General features: G+C 53.9%; 2 protein-coding genes across 5 annotated transcripts in view; one reads left to right on the top strand and one right to left on the bottom strand.

Annotated features, from left to right (window-relative positions):
• Positions 1 to 3328: 3328 nt before the first annotated feature.
• SYAP1 (synapse associated protein 1) lies at positions 3329 to 21255 on the bottom strand. Of its 2 annotated transcripts, none has more exons than XM_068169169.1 (9): positions 20944 to 21255; positions 17838 to 17956; positions 17389 to 17467; positions 15240 to 15313; positions 14096 to 14235; positions 12253 to 12398; positions 9843 to 9901; positions 7807 to 7954; positions 3329 to 4396 (listed from the first exon to the last, which is right to left on the bottom strand). In XM_068169169.1, the coding sequence occupies exons 1-9, from the start codon at positions 21143 to 21145 to the stop codon at positions 4269 to 4271; spliced, it is 1095 nt and encodes a 364-aa protein (XP_068025270.1). In that variant the 5' UTR covers positions 21146 to 21255; the 3' UTR covers positions 3329 to 4268. The 2 variants fall into 2 exon arrangements, with proteins under 2 accessions (XP_068025270.1, XP_068025271.1); XM_068169170.1 differs by having other exon boundaries at positions 17389 to 17455.
• The window catches only part of CTPS2 (CTP synthase 2), a 63186-nt gene continuing 53358 nt past the window's right edge, over positions 12607 to 22434 (top strand). For 2 of the 3 annotated variants that reach the window (XM_068169168.1, XM_068169166.1), the window contains exon 1: positions 21389 to 21751. The gene's annotated coding sequence lies outside the window, so the exon portion shown is untranslated. Of the gene's footprint in view, positions 12742 to 19987; positions 20177 to 21388; positions 21752 to 22434 lie in introns of those variants that run through there. The other variant, XM_068169167.1, reaches the window with a different exon arrangement.

Here is a 22434-nt window from a genome sequence, read left to right as displayed (position 1 = left end):
TTAGGTCTCCTCCAAGCCTTCTCTTCCCTAGACTGAACAGCCCCAACTCTCTCAGTCTGACCGCCCCCACTGTAAGATCCTACCCAGGGGTGTTTCTGCCTGCTGAGGCAATGGTTTCAGCTCTTCCATCCATGTGCCAAATCCCACTGAGAGAGACTCTGTTTCTACATCCACACTAAACATCTCCAGAGGCTCCTCTCCACCCTGCTAATGCTCTTACAGCAGCACTTTTCATCCACCCAGCACATGATGGGCTTGAAAGTCTTGTTGCACATGATACAGGATGCAAGGTGGTGGTGATGAGACAGCAAAAGCAAAACTGTTTTGATCTCTAAATTGCAGGCATCAAAGCCATGGAAGGGCACCTGGCCAGCATGCAAACACTTCTGAAGTGAAGTGGGAGAGGAAGCTGGGTGTGATCAATCTATTTGCTGGTCATTATTTGGCACTGAGGTAAACTGGCCTCATTTCTCCTCAGGAAGGACAGAAAATGCAGAGAAATAGCAGCTTTAGCTGGACTGAAGCCTGCATATTTGAGCATGGGAGTCATAGCTAAGACAACAAATGAGACTGAGAGCCCTGGGGCTGTTTAGAGTGGAGAGGAGAAGGCTGAGAGGGGATCTGATCAATGTCTATCAATAGCTGAGGGCTGGGGGTCAGGAGGCAGCTGCCAGGCTCTGCTTGGTGGTGCCCAGTGCCAGGACAAGGAGCAGCAGGGAGAAGCTGGAGCCCAGGAGGTGCCACCTCAGCAGGAGGAGACACTTGTGTATGGTGAGGGTGCTGGAGCCCTGGAGCAGAGAGGTTGTGGAGTCTCCTTCCAAAGCCAGCTGGCTGTGTTGCTGTGTGAGCTGCCCTGGGTGCTCCTGCTCTGGCAGGGGGCTTGGCCTGGCTGCTCTCTGCAGCTCTCTTCCAGCCCCTCACACTCTGTGATCTTGTAAGATTTATTTATGCTCAGGGATGTCCATGGACAGCCCAAGGGGCACTGGGTGTCAGCTGGAGCAGAGGAGGTGCCAGGGGAAGAGGAGGGAAAGCTTTTTGGCTGTGAGGGTGTGAGAGGGCTGGAGCAGGCTGCCCAGAGAGGTTGTGGAGTGTCCTTGTGTGGAGGCATTGCAAAGCCAGCTGGCTGTGTTGCTGTGTGAGCTGCCCTGGGTGCTCCTGCTGTGGCAGGGGGCTTGGCCTGGCTGCTCTCTGCAGCTCCCTTCCAGCCCCTGGCATTCTGTGACTCTGTGTGAACAAAAGCAGTTGCAGAATTAAGGTTTTGTGCATGACTACAATGAACCTTCCCCATACTCAACAGAGTTTTCTGTAGAGCATCATCTATCAAAGCAGGCATCAAACCTTCCTTCTTCTAGTTTTATATATAACCCTTAACTGACTGCATTGTTCTGTCTTTCCCTGCTCTGTCAGAGTCACTCTGAGATAAAAGAACCTCCCTGCCCATGCACTTCTGGGTGAAGTATAACCTCCCAAGTGTACCTGGAGAGCTTTGTCATAGCACCATGGATCCCTGAATTAGCAAAGGAACATGTTCCCAACCTGGGCCAGAAGGAAACCCAGGCTTTTAAGACATGAAGTGATTCATTCTGCAAGCTAATTTCTGCAGAGCTCTGTCTCATTAAAAATGATAGAGTGACAAATTAATGATCATTGTCTTGGTTGCTCCTCCTCTTGCAGTGGCATCTAGTTTAAAAGTCACAGCTGAGAAGTACTGTGGAATTATGTGGGTATATTTATATGCAGCTCTGGGTTTGCATTTAGACTTCCTAGATGCATACAGAGAGAATCACAGAGTGCCAGGGGCTGGAAGGGAGCTGCAGAGAGCAGCCAGGCCAAGCCCCCTGCCACAGCAGGAGCACCCAGGGCAGCTCACACAGCAACACAGCCAGCTGGCTTTGCAATGCCTCCACACAAGGAGACTCCACAACCTCTCTGGGCAGCCTGCTCCAGCCCTCTCACACCCTCACAGCCAAAAACCTTTCCCTCCTCTTCCCCTGGCACCTCCTCTGCTCCAGCTGACACCCAGTGCCCCTTGGGCTGGCCTTGCACATCCCTCAGCAGAGCCTGGCTGCCTCCTCCCCACACTGCCCTGCACATCTTCAGCCCCAGCACTGAGGGCAGCCCTCAGGCTCCTCTGCTCCAAGCTCCAAGCCCCAGCTGCCTCAGCCTGGCCTCACAGGGAGATCTTCCACTGCCTGCAGCAGCCTGGGGGCTCTGCCATCGACTCTCTCCAGCACTTCCCTCAGCTCCTTCTTGACCTGAGAGGCCCAGACCTGGACACAAGATTGCAGCTGTGGCCTCCCCAGGGCAGAGCAGAGGGGCAGGAGAACTCCACCCTTTTAATCCACCCTGGGCTGTGCACCAATAAATAACTAGACACCCTCCATTCCCTTTTATGGAATGACTATTGCAAAGGACAAGTCAATAATCTCTGAGTGGCCAACAGTTCAAGGGTGCATCTCCTGGTCAGGTGATATACTCCTGTACATGGAGTTATTCTTTGCATGCATGGGCTTCAAACTGACATCCTGTGCTGTGGTCCCACATAGAACCCCACTGAACAACCCCCCAGACAACCAAACAGCAAGGAGGAAAAAAGTAGTTTTATGACCCAACTAAATCCTCCACCAGAGCAGCTTGCTCACAGCCTTCTCCAGCCTCACCTTCAACAGCTCCAGCCATGGAGCCTCAGCTCCCTCCCTGGGCAACCTGTGGCAGTGTTGCAGCAGCCTCCTGGGGCAGAACTTGTTCCTCACAGCCAATCTCCATCTGCTCTGCTCTCCTTTCAAACCCTTGCCCCTGGTGCTGTCCCTGCAGGCCTTTGGGCACAGTCCCTCTGCAGCCTTCTTGCAGCCCCGTCATGTCCTGCCAGGCTGCTGTGAGGTCTGCCTGGAGCCTTCTCTTCTGCAGGCTGAACACCCCCAGCTCCCTCAGCCTGTGCTCACAGCAGAGCTGCTCAACCCCGATAGTTTTTGTGTCCCTCCTCTGGAGCCTCTCCATCAGGTCCATGTCCTTCCTGTGCTGAGGGCTCCAGAGCTGGCCCCAGCCCTGCAGCTGAGGTCTCCCCAGAGCAGAGCAGAGGGGCAGGATCCTCTCTCTCCAGCTCTGGCCACACTGCTTTGGATGCAGCCCAGGCTGCCCTTGGCCTTCTGTGCTGCCAGTGCCCATTGCTGCCTCCTGCCCAGCTTCTCCCTTCCAGCACCCTCAAGTCCTCCTCTGCAGGGCTGCTATCTCCTCACCCCCCACCCTGGATTGATTGCCCTGCCATAGCTGCAGGACCTTCCCTTACCCTCCAGACACCTAAAAAAGAATAAATAACAGAACCCCTCTCTTGAAGAAAGCTTTATTTCAACTCCAGGCCTTAAGCAGAGTGACAGAGCCTTATTTCTGGGCTTGAGCCCCATCCTGCCCTCCCTCCAAAGAAAAAGAGACAACTTTATACATATCTACAGTGTTTAATAGAGATGCTGAAAGCAGCCAGAAGTTTTTTACACAAGTGTAAAAGAAGATGAAACATTTCATTTGCTCTCAGGCAGCAACATCAAGTGGAAACAGAAGAGCCTCCTGCCAGAGAATGCAATGAATCCTGGGGGAGGGGGGAAAGGTGACAGCTGAGGGTGATGATTTCCAACCCAACAGCTGGATTCAAGCAGTGAATGACTCTGCTCTTACTCAAATGCTGAAATGTTTGCCACTTCATTAGAGCTGCTAATTAATCAGCACTTCTTTTGGGGGGCTGCATTAGCATTTGGTTGGTTTTCTTTTCCTTTGCAACAGACCACTGGAAGTTCCTCCAAGTCATGGCTGCATCCAGGAGAGAAGTTCAATCCAAAGCAGGACACATTCCCAGGGGATACAGAGCTCAGAGCGGAAAGGTGAGGAGCTCCCTGCGAGGACTGAGTTACAACATCCACTTGTGCAGCCCAAGCAGAAGGCAAGAGACCCAAAACCCCCCAATTTAGATTCTCAGCTGTCTACATCTCTTTGCAGAGCTTCTTGAGCACCTAGAAATGCTTCCAACTCAGCATCCTACAGTGGTTTTACCCCTTCCTGGGGGACACAGCCAGGCCTGCCTCCTGCTGCTTCCCTTCTGCAGAACGGAGAGGCTGAGGAGCTGCTCATAGAAAGAACAGAAGTATTGGTTGCATTCCCATATGGAATTATAACAGTTAGGGATTCTGGGATGTCTTTTGTCAGCACAACCTGAAAGCAGAGATCCACCTCAGCCCTGGGGAAAGTGCTCAGGGCTGGAAGGGTGGTGTGGAAATGCTTTAATTGTCCTCTTGCAGCATTTCTTCTATTTCTTTATCCCAGTTGTCGTCACGCTTCTCGGACTCTGTCACCACCTCATACTCCTGCAGCTCTTGCTGCAGCTCCTTCTCCCAGTCTGCAGGTTCTTCTGCAAGAGAGAAATTACCTTTACTGATATAGAACAGAACAGAATAGACCAGACCAGGCTGGAAAAGACCTCTGAGACCCTCAAGTCCAACCTATCACCCAGCACCATCTAATCAACTAAACCATGGCACCAGGCACCCCATCCAGTCTCCTCTTAAACACCTCCAAGGATGGGGACTCCACCACCTCCCTGGGCAGCACATCCCAATGGCCAATCTCTCTGTGTGAAGAACTTCCTCACCTCCAGCCTAAACCTCCCCTGGCACAGCTTGACACTGTGTCCTCTTGTTCTGGTGCTGGGTGCCTGGCAGAAGAGACCAACCCCCACCTGGCTACAACCTCCCTTCAGGGAGTTGGAGAGAGCAAGAAGGTCTCCCCTGAGCCTCCTCTTCTCCAGGCTAAGCAACCCCAGCTCCCTCAGCCTCTCCTCACAGGGCTGTGCTCCAGACCCCTCCCCAGCTTTGTTGCCCTTCTCTGGACACCTTCCAGCAGCTCAACATCTTTCCTAAACTGAGGAGCCCAGAACTGGACACAGGACTCAAGGTGTGGCCTAAGCAGTGCTGAGCACAGGGCACAATGACTTCCCTGCTCCTGCTGGCCACACTCTTCCTGATGCAGGCTAGGATGCCCTTGGCCTTCTTGGCCCCCTGGGCACACTGCTGCCTCATGTTCAGCCTACTCTCAACCAGCAGCCCCAGGTCCCTCTCTGCCTGGCTGCTCTCAGCCACTCTGACCCCAGCCTGGAGCACTGCCTGGGGTTGTTGTGGCCAATGTGTAGAACCTGGCACTTGGATGTGTTCAATCTCCTGCCCTTGGACTCTGCCCACCTGTCCAGCCTGGCAAGGTCCCTCTGCAGAGCTCTCCTGCCCTCTAACAGATCAACTCCTGCCCCCAGCTTGCTGTCATCTGCAAACTTACTGTACTATTTGGACTGAATCACAGAATGGCTCAGGCTGGATGGGACCTCAGAGCTCACCTCCTCCAACATCCCTGGCAGGGACATCTCTCAACTAGATTCAGCTGCTCAAGGCTGCTGAGTCTCACTTCTACCCTCCAACTTTTACAGAGCATTCTTACAAACTAAAGAAATTCTTTCTTCTGCTTGCCCACAGCTAGGAAGTCATCAGTACACAAGCCTCTAGTCCTGTGTGTATAGTACAACCAAGATGTGGATAGCAAACCCCTAGCTCAGCTCTAGTGAGTGTCCATTTGTCACTGTATTGCCTTCAGGCTTTCAGTCTCCTATCAGCTGAACCTCTCTGTGCACTTTTAAACCTCTGGGGTAAAAAAGAAAAGAATTAAAGTCTTTTTGCAGCCTGGGTGCAGAGTGGGTTGTGAACAGTCCTGAAGAAAGAGCCTTGGGGGTGCTGGGTGCTGAGCAGCTCCCCAGGAGCCAGCAGTGCCCTCCTGCAGCCCAGCAGGCAGCTCTGTGCCAAGCTGCAGCCAGAGGAGTGTGGGCAGCAGGGCAGGAGAGGGGATTCTGCCCCTGGGCTCTGCTCTGCTCAGACCTCACCTCCAATCCTGCCTCCAGCTCTGGGGTCCCCAGCAGCAGAAGGACACAGAGCTGCTGGAGGGAGGCCAGAGGAGGCCCCCAAGATGCTGCAAGGGCTGGAGCAGCTCTGCTGTGAGCACAGGCTGAGGGAGCTGGGGGTGTTCAGCCTGCAGAAGAGAAGGCTCCAGGGGCACCTCAGAGCTGCCTGCCAGGAGCTGAAGGCATCCTGCAGGAAGGCTGCAGAGAGACTTTTGCTGAGGGGGTCTGGAGCCAGGCCAAGGGGGAATGGTTTGGAGCTGAGGCAGAGCAGGGTCAGAGTGGAGCTGAGGCAGAAGTTGTTGAGGGTGAGGGTGGTGAGAGTGTGGCCCAGGCTGCCCAGGGAGGCTGTGGCTGCCTCCTGCCTGGGGGTGTTGAAGGCCAGTGTGACCGTTTGAGGCGGTGCCTTTAACAAAGGGCCACCATGGCTGAATGTTTTATAAACAAGACAGGTCTAAACTGATTTAATTGGTGGATTGATAGAAAGCAACTTTGATTCCCAGTGAGACTAGTCTCAGTCTTGCACTTTCTCCCTCTGCAGCTCACAGCTTCTGGGCTTTCAGCCAGACTGACCTTGGAAAAAGATAAAGCCTCGACTCTCGACAGCCAGGCTGGATGAGGCCTTGAGCAGCTGAGTGGAGCTGAGAGGTGTCCCTGGGCATGGTGGGGAGCTTGGAGGAGCTGAGCTCTGAGCTCCCTTCCAGCCTGAGCCATTCTATGCTAAGTTCTCCAGTTTGTTGGATTTACTGTTATGAAAATAAGAACATCAGAACCAGAAGCTCAGCTCCTGGGGGTGATCTAAGGGAAGCAGCAGGTGTGCTCCTCAGTGCCATCTGGAGCTAGGCAAGCTCAGTGAATCAGGGGTAAAGGTGATCATATTCCATACTTGAGGGCACAAACAAGTCAGAAAGCATTCCTGTGTTGTTAATCTCTCTGTTAATTAGCTCTGCCTATCCAAGGCAAGAGCTTGGGGGAGGAGCTGGGTGTTTGATGTGTGCTCCACTGGTGCTTGGTACTGCAGCCCAGGTACCAAGGTTCGGAGTTCCAGAGTCCAAGGCACTGAGGGCAGCTGAGATTTCTCTGACCAAACTCCACAGCACTGACTTTCTGAAACACTGCCATCAACATGGAAAGCTGCCAGCAGCTCCTGTGGCTGAGTTCCTCAAGCTTGGCAATGGGTTGCCACCAGAAAAATAACAGTAAGCCTTTCAGGAAGGAAGGGTTCCTCAAGAACCAGAGCACAGTGCAAGGTGAATTCTGCACTGTCAGAAGCAGCTGCACCACAGCAGTGGCTTCAGGGGAAGCTTCATGGGTATGCCAGGAGAGGCATCATCACAAACTGGTGATGCTTTTTATACTGATATTTCTTCTGCTGAATTAAGTATAAGCTCCATTTGATTTCTTCTCATGATAGAATGGGTTGGCGTGACAGTTAAAGCAGTTCACCCATCACAGCTGGGTTGGAAGGGAGCTCCACAGCTCATCCTCTCCAACCCCCCTGCACTCAGCAGGGACATCCTCCACCACAGCAGCTTGCTCACAGCCTTCTCCAGCCTCACCTTCAACAGCTCCAGCCATGGAGCCTCAGCTCCCTCCCTGGGCAACCTGTGGCAGTGTTGCAGCAGCCTCCTGGGCAGAACTTGTTCCTCACAGCCAATCTCCAGCTGCTCTGCTCTCATTTCAAAGGCAGGGGAGCAGGCTGCCCAGAGAGGTTGTGGAGTCTCCTTCTCTGGAGCCATTCCAAACCCTCCTGGCTGTGTTGCTGTGTGAGCTGCCCTGGGTGCTCCTGCTCTGGCAGGGGGCTTGGGCTGGATGCTCTCTGCAGGTCCCTTGCAGCCTCTGGCATTCTGTGATCCTCTGAAGACAGAGAATGACAACTTTACCTTCTACTGCTGAAGTCCCTTCCCTCTTCTTGTCTAGCACCAGTTGCTCCATTTCTTTTCTCAGGTCTTCCTGATTCAGATTGCAGGCATCAAAAGCATCACTCACAAACTCTGACACACCTGGACTGGTGGAAATCTCTTCTTCATCCTGCAGTGAGGGGGAAAGAAAAGTCACCAAGACACAGCACACTGGTGTGGCTGCCTGCCTGCAAGCAGAGGCAGTGAGCAAGCAAAGCAAACACCTCCAGCTGACAACTCTCCTTCTTCAGAGCCTCTCAAAGAGGAGCATTTTGGTACAGACAGAAATGTTAAGCTAGCTGTCCTGGAAATGAGCTGTTTCTCATCCTAGGCTCCTTCTTGTGTCTCTTAACAGCTTTCACTCTGTGTAATCTTCAGAAGCAGTAACACACTCCTGAGTAGTTCAGAACAGGACCCAAGACTACACAACCCAATGAGCTCTTTCCTACTCTCTCCTCAGGTGAAGAGAGGATTGTTCTGTTGAAATCTTTCTCCCTTAATTTAGTGCCCTGAACATTACTGGCAGGTGAATGCACAGCTCTGCCTCTGCCAACAGTGTCCTTTGGCACTGCTCTTACAATCCAGGAATGACTGAGTTAAAGGATGCTACAGTCTCAACCCCCACTTGTTGCTGTTGCAATACAGCGATGGAGCTCCTGCAGTGCAGCATCCAATGAATTCCTGTAATCCAGCTTGACAGCTGCTGAAGAGCTGGGCAGAGTATGGCCCACAAGTAGACTTGTATGAAGGCTTTCCTCATGTGGCTGAGTAGAATCCTAGCATGGCTCAGCTTGGAAGGGAGCTCAGAGCTCATCTTCTCCAAGCTCCCCACCATGCCCAGGGACACCTCTCAGCTACACTCAGATACTCAAGGCCTGAACACCCCCAGGTAGGAGGCAGCCACAGCCTCCCTGGGCAGCCTGGGCCAGACTCTCACCACCCTCACACTCAACAACTTCTGCCTCAGCTCCACTCTAACCCTGCTCTGCCTCAGCTCCAAACCATTCCCCCTTGGCCTGGCTCCAGACCCCCTCAGCAAAAGTCTCCCTGCAGCCTTCCTGCAGGATGCCTTCAGCTCCTGGCAGGCAGCTCTGAGGTGCCCCTGGAGCCTTCTCTTCTGCAGGCTGAACACCCCCAGCTCCCTCAGCCTGTGCTCACAGCAGAGCTGCTCCAGCCCTTGGAGCATCTTGGTGGCCTCCTCTGGCCTCCCTCCAGCAGCTCTGTGTCCTTCTCCTGCTGGGGACCCCAGAGCTGGAGGCAGGATTGGAGGTGAGGTCTGAGCAGAGCAGAGCCCAGGGTGTCTGAGAGAGAATCCTCTCTCCTGCCCTGCTGCCCACACTCCTCTGGCTGCAGCTTGGCACACAGCTGCCTGCTGGGCTGCATGCAAACCTTCTAGTCTGAGCAGTTTGGAAGTGTCACTGTTCAGAGCACAGCTGTGTGTTGTTCTGCTGTGCAGGACACCAGTGAAAGCATTTTTCAGCCAGACTCCTGATTCTTCTGCTGAAAAGGATTTTTAAAGTGTAGTCATTAACATCTCACAGCAGAGCAGCAGGTCAGGGCTCTCAACTATTTTACTACTGCCCAGGGAGGTGGTGGAGTCACCATCACCGGAGGTGTTCAGGAGGAGTCTGGATGGGGTACTTGGTGCCATGGTTTAGTTGATCAGATGGTGCTGGGTGATAGGTTGGACTTGATGGTCTCAAAGTCTTTTCCAATCTGGTCTGGTCTATTCTATTCTGTTCTGTCCTGTCCTGTTCTGTCCTGTCCTGTTCTGTCCTGTCCTGTCCTGTTCTGTCCTATCCTGTCCTGTTCTGCTCTATTCTGTCCTGTCCTGTTCTATCCTATCCTGTCCTGTTCTATACTGTCCTGTCCTGTTCTATCCTATCCTGTCCTGTCCTATCCTACTACAGTTCCATAGCACAACTTACTCAGATGCACAGAACACAGAATGAACAATTACTGATTCAGTAACAAGTTCTTGGACTGAAGATCAGCTGAAATCCAAAGAGCAGTTTTACCTCCTGAGGTTTGATTGGAGGCTTTATGGCAACGGGAGGTGTTTTGGGCCGTACTGCTTCTGTCAAGAAGGGGACAAAACACAAGGAAAAAGAGATGACATTTGTGTACCTTTCACCTGCACAGCTACTACGTGGACAAGGAAATAGTGGGGCTTGAAGCTTTAAGGAGTCCTGGTGGTTAGAAGCCGAGTTCAGCTGCTGCTGAAGGGCTTGCAACCCCAAAATGGAAGAATAGCAAATTGCTGCCCTTAAACAAGGGCAAAGTTAGCAAAGGATTTCTTCAGGGTTACTGCCAGGTGACATCACAGGAACACAGAAGCACAGAATGGGAAGGGTTGGAGGGGACCTCTGAAGATCATCTGGTCCTAGCCCCCTGCCCCTCACTGTGATCAGGAACAGCTGAGACTGTGAAATAAAACACAGACTGCATCACAGGGCATGAGAGCAATGAGTGACACAGGTGTAGACTTGGAATCACAGAGTGGGTTGGGCTGGAAGGCAGCTCCAAAGGGCATCCAGCCCAACCCCCTGCACCCAGCAGGGACATCCTCCACCACAGCAGCTTGCTCACAGCCTTCTCCAGCCTCACCTTCAACAGCTCCAGCCATGGAGCCTCAGCTCCCTCCCTAGGCAACCTGTGGCAGTGTTGCAGCAGCCTCCTGGGGCAGAACTTGTTCCTCACAGCCAATCTCCATCTGCTCTGCTCTCCTTTCAAACCCTTGCCCCTGGTGCTGTCCCTGCAGGCCTTTGGGCACAGTCCCTCTGCAGCCTTCTTGGAGCCCCTTCAGGTGCTGGCAGGCTGCTGTGAGGTCTGCCTGGAGCCTTCTCTTCTCCAGGCTGCAGAACCCCAGCTCCCTCAGCCTGTCCTTGTGGCAGAGGTTCTCACAGGGTGGGGGGGTCCCAGTATGAATCCAGGTGGCTGCAAGAACATTTCACACCCCAGGCAGGCTGTGGTGGGGATGGAGTTGCCTGCTTAGCATTTCCATTGGCATCAAAATGCAAAGCAGCTCTGAGCTTCCAGCTGTGCTTCCTGCAAAGTGTCCAGGTGGACCCTTCTTGCTTACTCATCAATTCCTGAAGAGGGAATCTTTTTTTCAGGCTTAATTTTTAACATTAAGATCAATTCTAATTAAAGGAATTCCCTAACTGGTAGCTGCTTAAAGAAATTCTTCCCAGTGAGGCTGGGGAGTCTTTGGCACAGGGTGCCCAGGGAGGCTGTGGCTGCCTCCTGCCTGAAGGTGTTCAAGGCCAGGCTGGATGAGGCCTTGAGCAAGCTGGGCTGGTGGGAGATATCCTTGGCTATAGCAGGGGGTTGGAACTGGACGATCTTCAAGCTCCCTTCCAACCTAAACCATTCTGCAGTCCTCCTCCAGGCATTCCTAGGTTTCACAATGTGTTTTGTTAGAGGTCTAGTTAGCCTGCACCAGAACACTGGATGCCTGCCCTTTGTCCCTTCATCCTTCCTTTCACACCAACCATGCTCATTTAACTTGGTGCAAGAGGCAGGTAAGGAGAGAAAAGAGAGAGAGAAAAATGGAAGGCAATTAATTCTCTTTTAAACATCAGCCAGATGTAAGAAGAGCCTGAACATTATGAGGAGTTACCAGCAAGTGATTAATTACTTCATGTTGGCCTCCAGTTAGGGAAGCCAGCCTTAAAAAGGGCATTTAGATACAGTACAAGAGATGATCCAGAAATTGCCTAACTAATTTCCTGCCTAATTGCCCAGGAAAAAGTCCTGGGGGGCATTAGAGTTGTGGTCAGGAGGTCAGAGAGGTTCTCCTGCCCCTCTGTTCTGCACTGCTGAGGGCCACATCTGGAATCTTGTGTCTAGGTCTGGGCCCCTCAGGTCAAGAAGGAGCTGAGGGAAGTGCTGGAGAGAGTGGATGGCAGAGCCCCCAAGCTGCTGCAGGCAGTGGAAGATCTCCCTGTGAGGCCAGGCTGAGGCAGCTGGGGCTTGGAGCTTGGAGCAGAGGAGCCTGAGGGCTGCCCTCGGTGCTGGGGCTGAAGATGTGCAGGGCAGTGTGGGGAGGAGGCAGCCAGGCTCTGCTGAGGGATGTGCAAGGCCAGCCCAAGGGGCACTGGGTGTCAGCTGGAGCAGAGGAGGTGCCAGGGGAAGAGGAGGGAAAGCTTTTTGGCTGTGAGGGTGTGGGAGGGCTGGAGCAGGCTGCCCAGAGAGGTTGTGGAGTGTCCTTGTGTGGAGGCATTGCAAAGGCAGCTGGCTGTGTTGCTGTGTGAGCTGCCCTGGGTGCTCCTGCTCTGGCAGGGGCTTGGCCTGGCTGCTCTCTGCAGCTCCCTTCCAGCCCCTCACATCCTGTGGTGCTGTGACATGTCCGTGTCACCTGATGCATAGAGTCAGCGTGCATGACACTAACTTTGTGAGCTGTGCTAGACCAAATCCCTTCCATACCTTTCAGCTGGTTGTCCTCTTCTCTGCCTTTGTTCTCTTCTTTGCCTGCTGCCTGCTGCTGAGCTGCCAGGGCAGTGAGCTGTGCTGACTGTTTAATTAGGGACACCCTGTAGAAGTAGTTTCTCCAGAACACTTCCTCCTTTACACTAGAGAGAGCAAACAGGTTTTGATTACTACCTTTGGAAAGGTGGTTCCTTTGATCAGCTAGGGATGAAGTAAAATCAGGTCTGCAGAGGGAAGGAGGAGACACAGAAGAGTAAAATTGGTTGGGTTGGGAAAGACCTCCCAGATCAAGCCCAACAGCTCTGATTCTGTCACTGTCAAACACGATCAATCTTCATCCTCTCTAGGCCTCAGGTGGGACAGGAACATCTCTGACCTACAGGCAAAGTCATTCCTGGATGGCAGCAGAATCATCTTCACATCTTGCAGCACACCCACAGGACCTTCAGTAACTACAATCTGCCAACACAGAAGGGAGCAGCTCTGGTAAGTGGGAAAACTGTCCCCTTTGTGTCAGTGGTGTCCTGTGACAGGGCAGTGGGCAGAGGCTGCTAAGTGCACCACAGGAAGTTCCACCTCAACAGGAAGAAAACCTTTTCCCCTCTGAGGGTGCCAAAGCCCTGGAACAGGCTGCCTAGGGAGGGAGCTGAGGCCCCTTCTCTGGAGATCTTTGGGGACAGGACCAGAGGCAATGGTTTGAAAGGAGAGCAGAGCAGATGGAGATTGGCTGTGAGGAACAAGTTCTGCCCCAGGAGGCTGCTGCAACACTGCCACAGGTTGCCCAGGGAGGGAGCTGAGGCTCCATGGCTGGAGCTGTTGAAGGTGAGGCTGGAGAAGGCTGTGAGCAAGCTGCTGTGGTGGAGGATGTCCCTGCTGAGTGCAGGGGGTTGGGCTGGATGCCCTTTGGAGCTCCCTTCCAACCCAAACCATTCTGATTGTATGACTGGAGAGGGAGGGAGAACAGCACTGGCATGAAGCTGGGGTCAATAAGCCATACTGGAATGGGTCATAACTGTTGGGACAAACATCTTTGAGTTAGGTTTCCCATGGCCAGGTCAAAACCAGTTTTGTTTCCTTGCTCCTGCTGTACTTTGGGCCATGGTTTAATGGCTGTGGTGGCCTCAGCTTGATGCTTGGACTCCATGACCTCAGAGGTCTTTTCCAACCCAAACAATTCTATGATTCTATGTTTTGTGATGCATCCTTTTACTATTTCCCCAGGGGGACTCTTAGCTACCTCAAAAAAACCTTTGTGGGGTGTCAGTTACACCAACAGGCCTGAACAGCTTTGTTGCTGCATTTACCTTTGTTTGGGAAAGAGATTTGCAGTTAATTGAGCACAGTGGACTTGGACAAAATGAAGCCATCAGGTCCTCATTAGTCTCAAATATCCAACAGATCTCCTGTTCTTTCCTCCAATTGCTGAACTGCAATCCACACAGAATCACAGAATTGGTTGGGTTGGAAGGGACCTTAGAGATCATCCAGTTCCAACCCCCCTGCCATGGGCAGGGACACCTCCCACCAGCCCAGCTTGCTCAAGGCCTCATCCAGCCTGGCCTTGAGCACCTCCAGGCAGGAGGCAGCCACAGCCTCCCTGGGTAACCTGTGCCAGAGTCTCCCAGCCTCACTGGAAAGAATTTCTTCATCCTCTCCAGTCTCAATCTGCCCTCCTCAAGCTCCAAGCCACGCATGCATTTCAAATGAGCAGACAGAAACAGGAATAGGAAACAGGAATAGAGAAGGAAGGAAGTGGAGGAAGCAAAAAGGCCTCATTCATTGTTGTTTACAGACACAGTTAAAGCAGAAGGATGCAGAGTTACCAACAGGAGTGACTTACTGCTTGGGAACTAGATCAAATCTCATCCTATTGAGAAGTTCATCTTCTTGGAGCATCACCATGGCCACAGGGTACATCTGATCAAAGTCAAAGTTGAACTGCACCCCTGCTGGGGGATCCCGCAGGAAATTCCTCTTGTCCTGAGGGGAACAGAGCCATGGGCAGCAACTGCTGCCAGAGCAAGGATCCTCCACACAGCACCAGCACAGCAACTCCACTGCCCACAGAACCCTAGCATACCACAAAGAGCACAAGATGACCTCTGAGGGTCCCTTCCAACCTGATGCAATCTGTGACTCTACAGGGTTTAGAAAAAATGAAGGCATTAGCCTGGGTATCTGCTTTGGCTCAAGATGATACTGAAAGAGCTATTTACTCTTGGGGGGAGAAAGGAAAGACAGTTTTAACCTTTCACAGACTGCACTGGGTTGGAAGGGAGCCTCAAAGCTCATCCTGTCCACCCCCCCTGCAGGCAGCAGGGACACCTCCAACCAGAGCAGGCTGCCCAGGGACACATCCAGGCTGAGCTTGAATGGCTCCAATGATGGAGCCTCAAGCACTCCCTGGGCAGCCTGTTCCAGTGTCTCCCCAGCCTCACTGTGCAGAGCTTCCTCCTGATGTTCAATCTGACTCTGCCCTGCTCCAGTTCCAAACCATTGCCTCTGGTCCTGTCCCCACAGCCCCTTCTGAGCAGTCCCTCCCCAACCTGCCTGCAGGTCCCCTCCAGGCACTGAAAAGCAGCTCTAATGTCCCCCTGGAGCCTTCTCTTCTGCAGGCTGAACACCCCCAGCTCCCTCAGCCTGTGCTCACAGCAGAGCTGCTCAACCCCCTTATTGTGTCCCTCCTCTGGAGCCCCTCCATCAGGTCCATGTCCTTCCTGTGCTGAGGGCTCCAGAGCTGGCCCCAGCCCTGCAGCTGAGGTCTCCCCAGAGCAGAGCAGAGGGGCAGGATCCTCTCTCTCCAGCTCTGGCCACACTGCTTTGGATGCAGCCCAGGCTGCCCTTGGCCTTCTGTGCTGCCAGTGCCCATTGCTGCCTCCTGCCCAGCTTCTCCCCCACCAGCACCCCCAGGGCCTTCTCTGCAGGGCTGCTCTCAATTTCTGCAGAAGGAAAGTTTCAAAAGCTGCAAGCAATGCAATACTTACTGCTGATAAGGCCAAAATTTGCTGCTGAATGGTCTCTTCTTCATTGCTGTCTACCCAGGGAGGCACTGCTGCTTCTGGTATTGAAAGAAGGAAAGCAATTGCATCTGTATTAGATGTTAAAGCAGTGAAACCAACCCCACCTTGCTTAGAGCACCACAGGATTTTACAAGAAGAAGCAGGCTTACACCAGTAAGCCAATTCACTGCTCCTATGTCCTAAACTAAGCTGATGGCCGAAGAGAAACAGCTTAGGAATGGATCTTTGCTTATTGGAGAGAAGAAAAAAGTACTAAATGAAACAGTTCATAGAATGCTTTAGGTGGGAAGGGACCTAAAAGATCATCCAGTTCCAACCCCCTGCCATGGGCAGGGACACCTCCCACCAGCCCAGCTTGCTCAAGGCCTCATACAGGCTGCTGATTTCTATTGCAATAAAACCACAGCTATGGATTTCTTGGCACTGTGCACCAAGGCAGAACTGGGCACCCATTAGTTTACTTACTGCAATGGTGCTGTGCAATGATGAAGTTGTTTGCACATAGAATCACAGCATCAATGAGGTTGGAAAAGACCTCAGAGGTCATCAAGTCCAACCTGTCACCCAGCACCTCATGGCTAACTAAGCCATGGCACCAAGTGCCACATCCAGGCCCTTTTTGAACAGCTCCTAGATTGCCTTTGAAACTGCAAACTTTGTCTCAATCCAAGTTTTCAAAGTCATTCACTGGTGTATTAATTTCCTCACACCCAGATGGCCTCAATTCTTTAATGGCAGAAAAACAATGTTGTGCATTTGTCATGAATCACAAGATGCTACAGACTGACTGCAGACACACCTGAGTTAAACACTCCTGAGTTAAACTGATTCATGGATTCATAGAAACCTCCAAAACAGTTCTGCAGGCTGAACACAGAGGGAAAGGAACTGCTGTAGATCATGGAATGGGTTGGGTTGGAAGGCAGCTCCAGAGGGCATCCAGCCCAACCCCCTGCACTCAGCAGGGACATCCTCCACCACAGCAGCTTGCTCACAGCCTTCTCCAGCCTCACCTTCAACAGCTCCAGCCATGGAGCCTCAGCTCCCTCCCTGGGCAACCTGTGGCAGTGTTGCAGCAGCCTCCTGGGGCAGAACTTGTTCCTCACAGCCAATCTCCATCTGCTCTGCTCTCCTTTCAAACCCTTGCCCCTGCTGCTGTCCCTGCAGGCCTTTGGGCACAGTCCCTCTGCAGCCTTCATGTAGCCCCTTCAGGTCCTGGCAGGCTGCTGTGAGGTCTGCCTGGAGCCTTCTCTTCTCCAGGCTGCACACCCCCAGCTCCCTCAGCCTGTCTTTGTGCCAGAGGTGCTGCAGTCCCAACATCATCTTTGTGGCCCCCCTGGACCTTCTCCATCAGGTCCATGTCCTTGCTGTGCTGAGGGCCCCAGAGCTGGATGCAGATGTATCCATCAATGAATCTCTTCACTGTCCATGTCACTCATCCTACAGAGACCTGGTGTAACAATTCAGACAGAACTCTGGTGCACAGCAGTGATTTGCCTGTGCAAGATCTTTCACCTATGTGGATTCACAGCTGATGCTACTGGTTCTTCCTGTCAGGCCCTCTGTTAGTGCTTCTCTTGCCCACAGAGCTATCATTGCATTCAGGGAGCACATGAGAAGAGATTAAAAGCCAAGGCTGAAAAGCAGCATTCAAAACAACTAATGACAGATTAGACTGTGCTTATTTTGAAGTCTCAGATCCACTGGGGTCAGCAGTGCAGGAATGGAGAGCTCAAAAGGACTTGGATCACAGATCATTGTGGAGTGAGTGAGTTATGGAGAAGCATAATGATGCCTTTCATGTAAGCAGAGCAACTCCTACAGCAAAACTCATTAAATACTAGAGTGCAAACCCTAGCCCATGTTTGTAATTACAAGAAGAAGTTCTTCCCAGAGAGAGTTGTTAGCCACTGGAATGTGCTGCCCAGGGAGGTGGTGGAGTCCCCATCCCTGGAGGTGTTCAAGAGGGGACTGGATGTGGCACTTGGTGCCATGGTTTAGTCATGAGGTCTGTGGTGACAGGTTGGACTTGATGATCTCTGAGGTCTTTTCCAACCTTGGTGATACTGTGATACTGGAACAAAACCAAGCCTCCAACCCACCCATCCATTACCTGATTTTTTGGTTTGCTGCTCTTGGACAAATTTCTTCTGTTCCTTCTGAAAATCTCCAATAATTGTCTGAAATAAAGACTGGGGAAGCACAGTATTAAAGTAATATAATATTCACTACTCTTGTGTACACAAAGATGCAAACACACTGCTGGAGCACATTCTCATGCACCTAGGGCCTCTTCTTCTCAGCTAATTAAAGGTATGGCTCAGGCTGGAAGGGACCTCATCCCCTCCAAGATCCCCACCATGCCCAGGGACACCTCTCAGCTCCACTCAGCTGCTCAAGGCCTCATCCAGCCTGGCCTTCAACACCCCCAGGCAGGAGGCAGCCACAGCCTCCCTGGGCAGCCTGGGCCAGACTCTCACCACCCTCACACTGGGAGACTTTCCATCGTTCAGGCACAGTAAGCAAACAGATAATGAGGTGAGGTTTTTAGCTGGGAAATACCTTGTCAATGATGCTGTCAATTTTCCCTTCCTCTACAGACTTCTTTATTGTCTGTGCAGTCTCAGCAACGGATTCAGAGATCTTTTTTGTAGCAGCAGTGGCAAAATTGAAAAGGTAACCTTTGGAAGATGAGAAGAGGAAAAACCTGAAACAGATCTCTTCACATCTCATGCCCTTCCTAGATTTACTTCCCTTTCTCTTTAGACAGTTGGATTCCTGCTTGAAAGATTCTTTCAAAATCATGTAACTCAGTTTGTGGTCTACAAAGAATTCCTAAAATCCTAGAAGGGCTCAGACTGGAAGGGAGCTCAGAGCTCAGCTCCTCCAAGCTCCCCACCATGCCCAGGGACACCTCTCAGCTCCACTCAGCTGCTCAAGGCCTCGGCCAGCCTGGCCTTCAACAGCCCAAGGCAGGAGGCAGCCACAGCCTCCCTGGGCAGCCTGGGCCAGACTCTCACCACCCTCACCCTCAACAACTTCTGCCTCAGCTCCACTCTGACCCTGCTCTGCCTCAGCTCCAAACCATTCCCCCTTGGCCTGGCTCCAGACCCCCTCAGCAAAAGTCTCTCTGCAGCCTTCCTGCAGGATGCCTTCAGCTCCTGGCAGGCAGCTCTGAGGTGCCCCTGGAGCCTTCTCCTCTCCAGGCTGAACACCCCCAGCTCCCTCAGCCTGTGCTCACAGCAGAGCTGCTCCAGCCCTTGCAGCATCTTGGTGGCCTCCTCTGGCCTCCCTCCAGCAGCTCTGTGTCCTTCTCCTGCTGGGGACCCCAGAGCTGGAGGCAGGATTGGAGGTGAGGTCTGAGCAGAGCAGAGCCCACGGTCTCTGAGAGAGAATCCTCTCTCCTGCCCTGCTGCCCACTCCTCTGGCTGTAGCTTGGCACACAGCTGCCTGCTGGGCTGCAGGAGGGCACTGCTGGCTGCTGGGGAGCTTCCCATCACCCAACTTTCCCAATTCTCTTTCCATCAGGGATCAATTTTATTGACACAGGACCCTGGCATTGTTTGCTCCTCAGATGATGTCACGATGCTGCAAACACTTTATCACATCTGAGCAGCTGTCTGATGACTGCAGTATCACAATCACAGAGTATAGAATGATCCACTGTCAGCAAGTGCCACAGCAAATACATCAATGTAAGAGCTGAGGAGGATGTAGATGGATTGGAGCCATGGCAGGAATTTACTATGTCCAAATGCTGGATTCAGCAGCTAGGATGGGGTAATGCTGGGCACAAACAGAAACACAGAGAGAAGTGGCTGGAGAGCAGTCCTGCAGAAAGGGCTCTGGGGCTGCTTGTCAGCAGCAGGCCCAATGTGAGCCAGCAGTGTGCAGCCAAGATGGCAAACTGCAGCCTGGGGGGCATCAAACAGCATGACCAGGTGGCCAAGAGGTGATCATCCTGCTACATGCACTGCTGGGGCAGCCTCACCTTGTGCACTGTGTGCAGCTCTGGGCTCAGCAATTTCAGAAGGATGCTAAGGGTCCTTGAATGCTTCCAGAGGGGGTGAAAGGGCTGGAAGGAACAGCCTGAGGAGCAGCTGAGGGCTTTGGGTTTGCCTGCTTGGAGAAATGGATGCTGAGGGGTGAGCTCACTGCCCTCTACAGCTTCCTGAGGAGGGAGGTGCTGTTCAGCCTGGAGAAGATAAGGCTCAGGGGAGACCTTAGAGCTGCACTTCAGTACCTGAAGGCTGGGGAGGGACGACTTTCCAGTCACACTTCCCCAGGCCTGTAGCACTGCATGAGGTTGTTGTGGCTCAAGATCAGCAGCCAGCACTTGGCCTTGTTGAAGCTCATCCCATCGACCTCAGTCCACTGAACCAATCTAAGTCTCTCTGCAGAGCCTCCCTACCCTCCAGCAGAGCAACTCTCCCACCTAGCTTGGTGTCACCTGCAAGTTTACTAGTGGTGCACTCTAACTCCTCATCAAGATCATTGATACAGGTGGTAAAGAGAAGTGGGCCTGACTTAATGCTGAGGAACACCACTTGTGACTGGCCCCCAGCTGAATTTAAGTCCTCTGACCACCACTCTTTGGGCCTGGCTGTCTGGCCAGTGCTTTATCCAGCAGTGCTCAGCCATTTACTTGGTTTGTGTCTGAAGCATGCAAGTTGTTGGGGTTGGTTTTTTATTGCCTTTGTTTTCATTTCCAGGGAGGCAACATCCTTCCACCCACAGCAACTCCACCCAATACCTCTCTTTACTAGTAGCTGCTACTGGAAACAAACCTCTGAAACAGAGAAACAAAAACTGAGATGAAAGGAACTGAATTAAGTCAATTCCAAACTTCCAACTTTCTCAGCTGCCCAGGACAAGCTGTGTCCAAAACTCCACCTTCTGAGGTAGGTGGTAAAAGGCTGCAGCTAGCAGGCATGATTTCCAAGAGATGCAAAATGACTTTTCAAGGCTCTTCACCACACTGATTTCCATCCTAGCTAATCTTAACTCAGATGATCATTTACATCTGAAGAGACAGGCTGCAGGTTTGGGTCTTCAGGTCACCTTGCAAACTTCTGCTCCCCACTCTGCACTGGAGTTGTCAGTATCCAGATGAAAAGCAATCTCACATTGGGTGACTTGAGACTAAACGGTTAACTCATCTCAAAACCTCTATGCAATTGTTCCCCTCAACTAAAGCTTTGTTAAGTGTCACTGCTAAGTACTAGCAGCAACTTCTCTATGAGGTAAACATGCATTAATCTGCTCTGCCTCCAGCTGCTATCCTGTGCTGCTCACCCCGCACTAAGGGAGCTCTGCTGCTCTTTTACTCTCTTTTACAGCGCTGCCCTGGTGAAGATGCCAGGGCAGGACACAGCTCCTCAGCAAACGAAGCTAGGGTTTTTTTCACTCGAGCATTCTCCTTGCACGAAGGCTGCCCAGCAGCGGTGTGTGCGGGGCGGGAAGGAGACCCGCACCTCTCCGCTGCGGCCCAGGATACCGCGGGGAAGCAAAGCAGAGGCGATGGGGGCACTCGGGCCCCGGGGAGCCGCAGGGGCTGGGCGAAGGCGGCGGTCTGCTCGGGTGCGGGCGTGCCCCGCTAGCGGGGCCGGGCAGCCACACCCCGCTCCCCCCGCCCTGTTCTCTGCGGCTGCGAAGGCAGGACACTCACTGCCGAGTCCCTTGGCCTGGCTGAGGAGCGCCTCCGAGTCCGCCTGCAGCTCCACCTGCTCCGAGCTCTGCACCGCCGGCTCCGCGCCTACAGCTGCCGCCGCCTCTTCCTCCTCCGCGGAGCTGCTCCTCTCCTCGGCGGGCAGCAGCTTCTCCTCGCCTGCTCGCTCCAGCCCCAACCAGCTACCCAGGCCGCGCAACATGGCGCAGGAGCGGGGCCGGCCGCCCGCGGCCCTTCAGGAGCGCTTCGAAGCCCCAGGGGCGAGCGGCCCCGTCCGCGGAAGCCCGAGCTGGCCGCTCCTTCCGCATACGCCACCTCCGGCCGTCGCGAAGCGCGGCGCTCCAGCCCGCCCCCCGCCGCAGGGAGCGGCCGACGGGGGAGCGGTAGAGCTGGCGCGGCGGGAGGGCAGAGCGCCCCCAGCGGCGGGGCGGCCGCGGTGCGGAGCCGCCGCGGGACACCTGTCCCGTGCTACGGCCGGGCTGTCGCGTCCCGCCCGGCCCCTCGGCCTGCGCCGGCAGCGCACCCAGCGCGGCCCCCCGCGCTGCTGGTCCGCCTCGACGGCGAAGCGGCGAACCGGGCTTGTCGGCTTGGCACCTGCGCGTCGGGGCCGGGCGGCGGTGAGGGGCGCTGCCGCGGGGCTTCGCCTTGCCGCTGGAGCTGCCGCTAGCTCCCGCGCGGGGTTCCCCGCGGTGTGGCGATCCCCGGCGGCGCCCCTGCGGCCCCCGGGCACCGGCCGCCTTTCGTCTGGGCTCTCGGGCCGCTGTCGGGAGCATCCGCCTTGAGAAACAACAAGGCGGCGCGGGGGTTGGTAAGTGGGAGGCCGGCGGCTTGCGGTCGCTCGGGACGGGGAAGCTCTACGCCCCTACCCCCCACCGCGCTCCGGCTCCGCTCTCCTGCCGCCCGGCCCGGCCGCCGCTTCCGCGGCCACTCTGTGGCCGCCCTTCCTACCCCGCACCGGGGCCGTGGCGGAGCCGTTTGCCGCCGCCCCGGGGGGCGCCGTGCTGCTGGGACAGCGATGGGGCGTGGGGAGCCCCTCGGAGGGGCTGGGCTGCAGCCCGGGGCTCGCCGTAGCGCAGCGCGGTCGGGGTGGAGAGCTCCGGTAATCCCTGCTGGGGGCCAATGAGCTGCTGTTGTTGATAAGACTGAAGGGAGTGATTGGTGTTCTGCTGTGCTTGTGCTGATTTCCGGCTCCCCGCAAAATGTTTGCTGCCAATATTCTGATGGGTTTTTTACCTCTCCTTCCCCTGGCTCCTATTTCTATTTCCCTTTGGCAAGTGACTTTCCAGCACAGAAATGTCAAATGTTGGCAACTACCAAAGCTGATTTACGAAGGAAGAGTCTGAAACAGAGGGGGTTGGCTCCACATCATAGAATCATGGAGCCACAGAATTGTGTTAGGGCTGGAAGAGACCTCAAGGAGCAGCCCGTCCCAACCCCCTGCCATGGCCAGGGACACCTCACACTACAGCAGGTTGCTCACAGCCACAGCCA

The sequence above is a fragment of the Melanerpes formicivorus genome, unplaced genomic scaffold (assembly GCF_026170545.1).
Source record: "Melanerpes formicivorus ecotype bairdi unplaced genomic scaffold, bMelFor1.0.p_v2 SCAF_166, whole genome shotgun sequence".
Taxonomy (NCBI): domain Eukaryota; kingdom Metazoa; phylum Chordata; class Aves; order Piciformes; family Picidae; genus Melanerpes; species Melanerpes formicivorus.
Note: the sequence above shows the minus strand (reverse complement) of the source record. Positions and strands in the feature narration are given on the sequence as shown.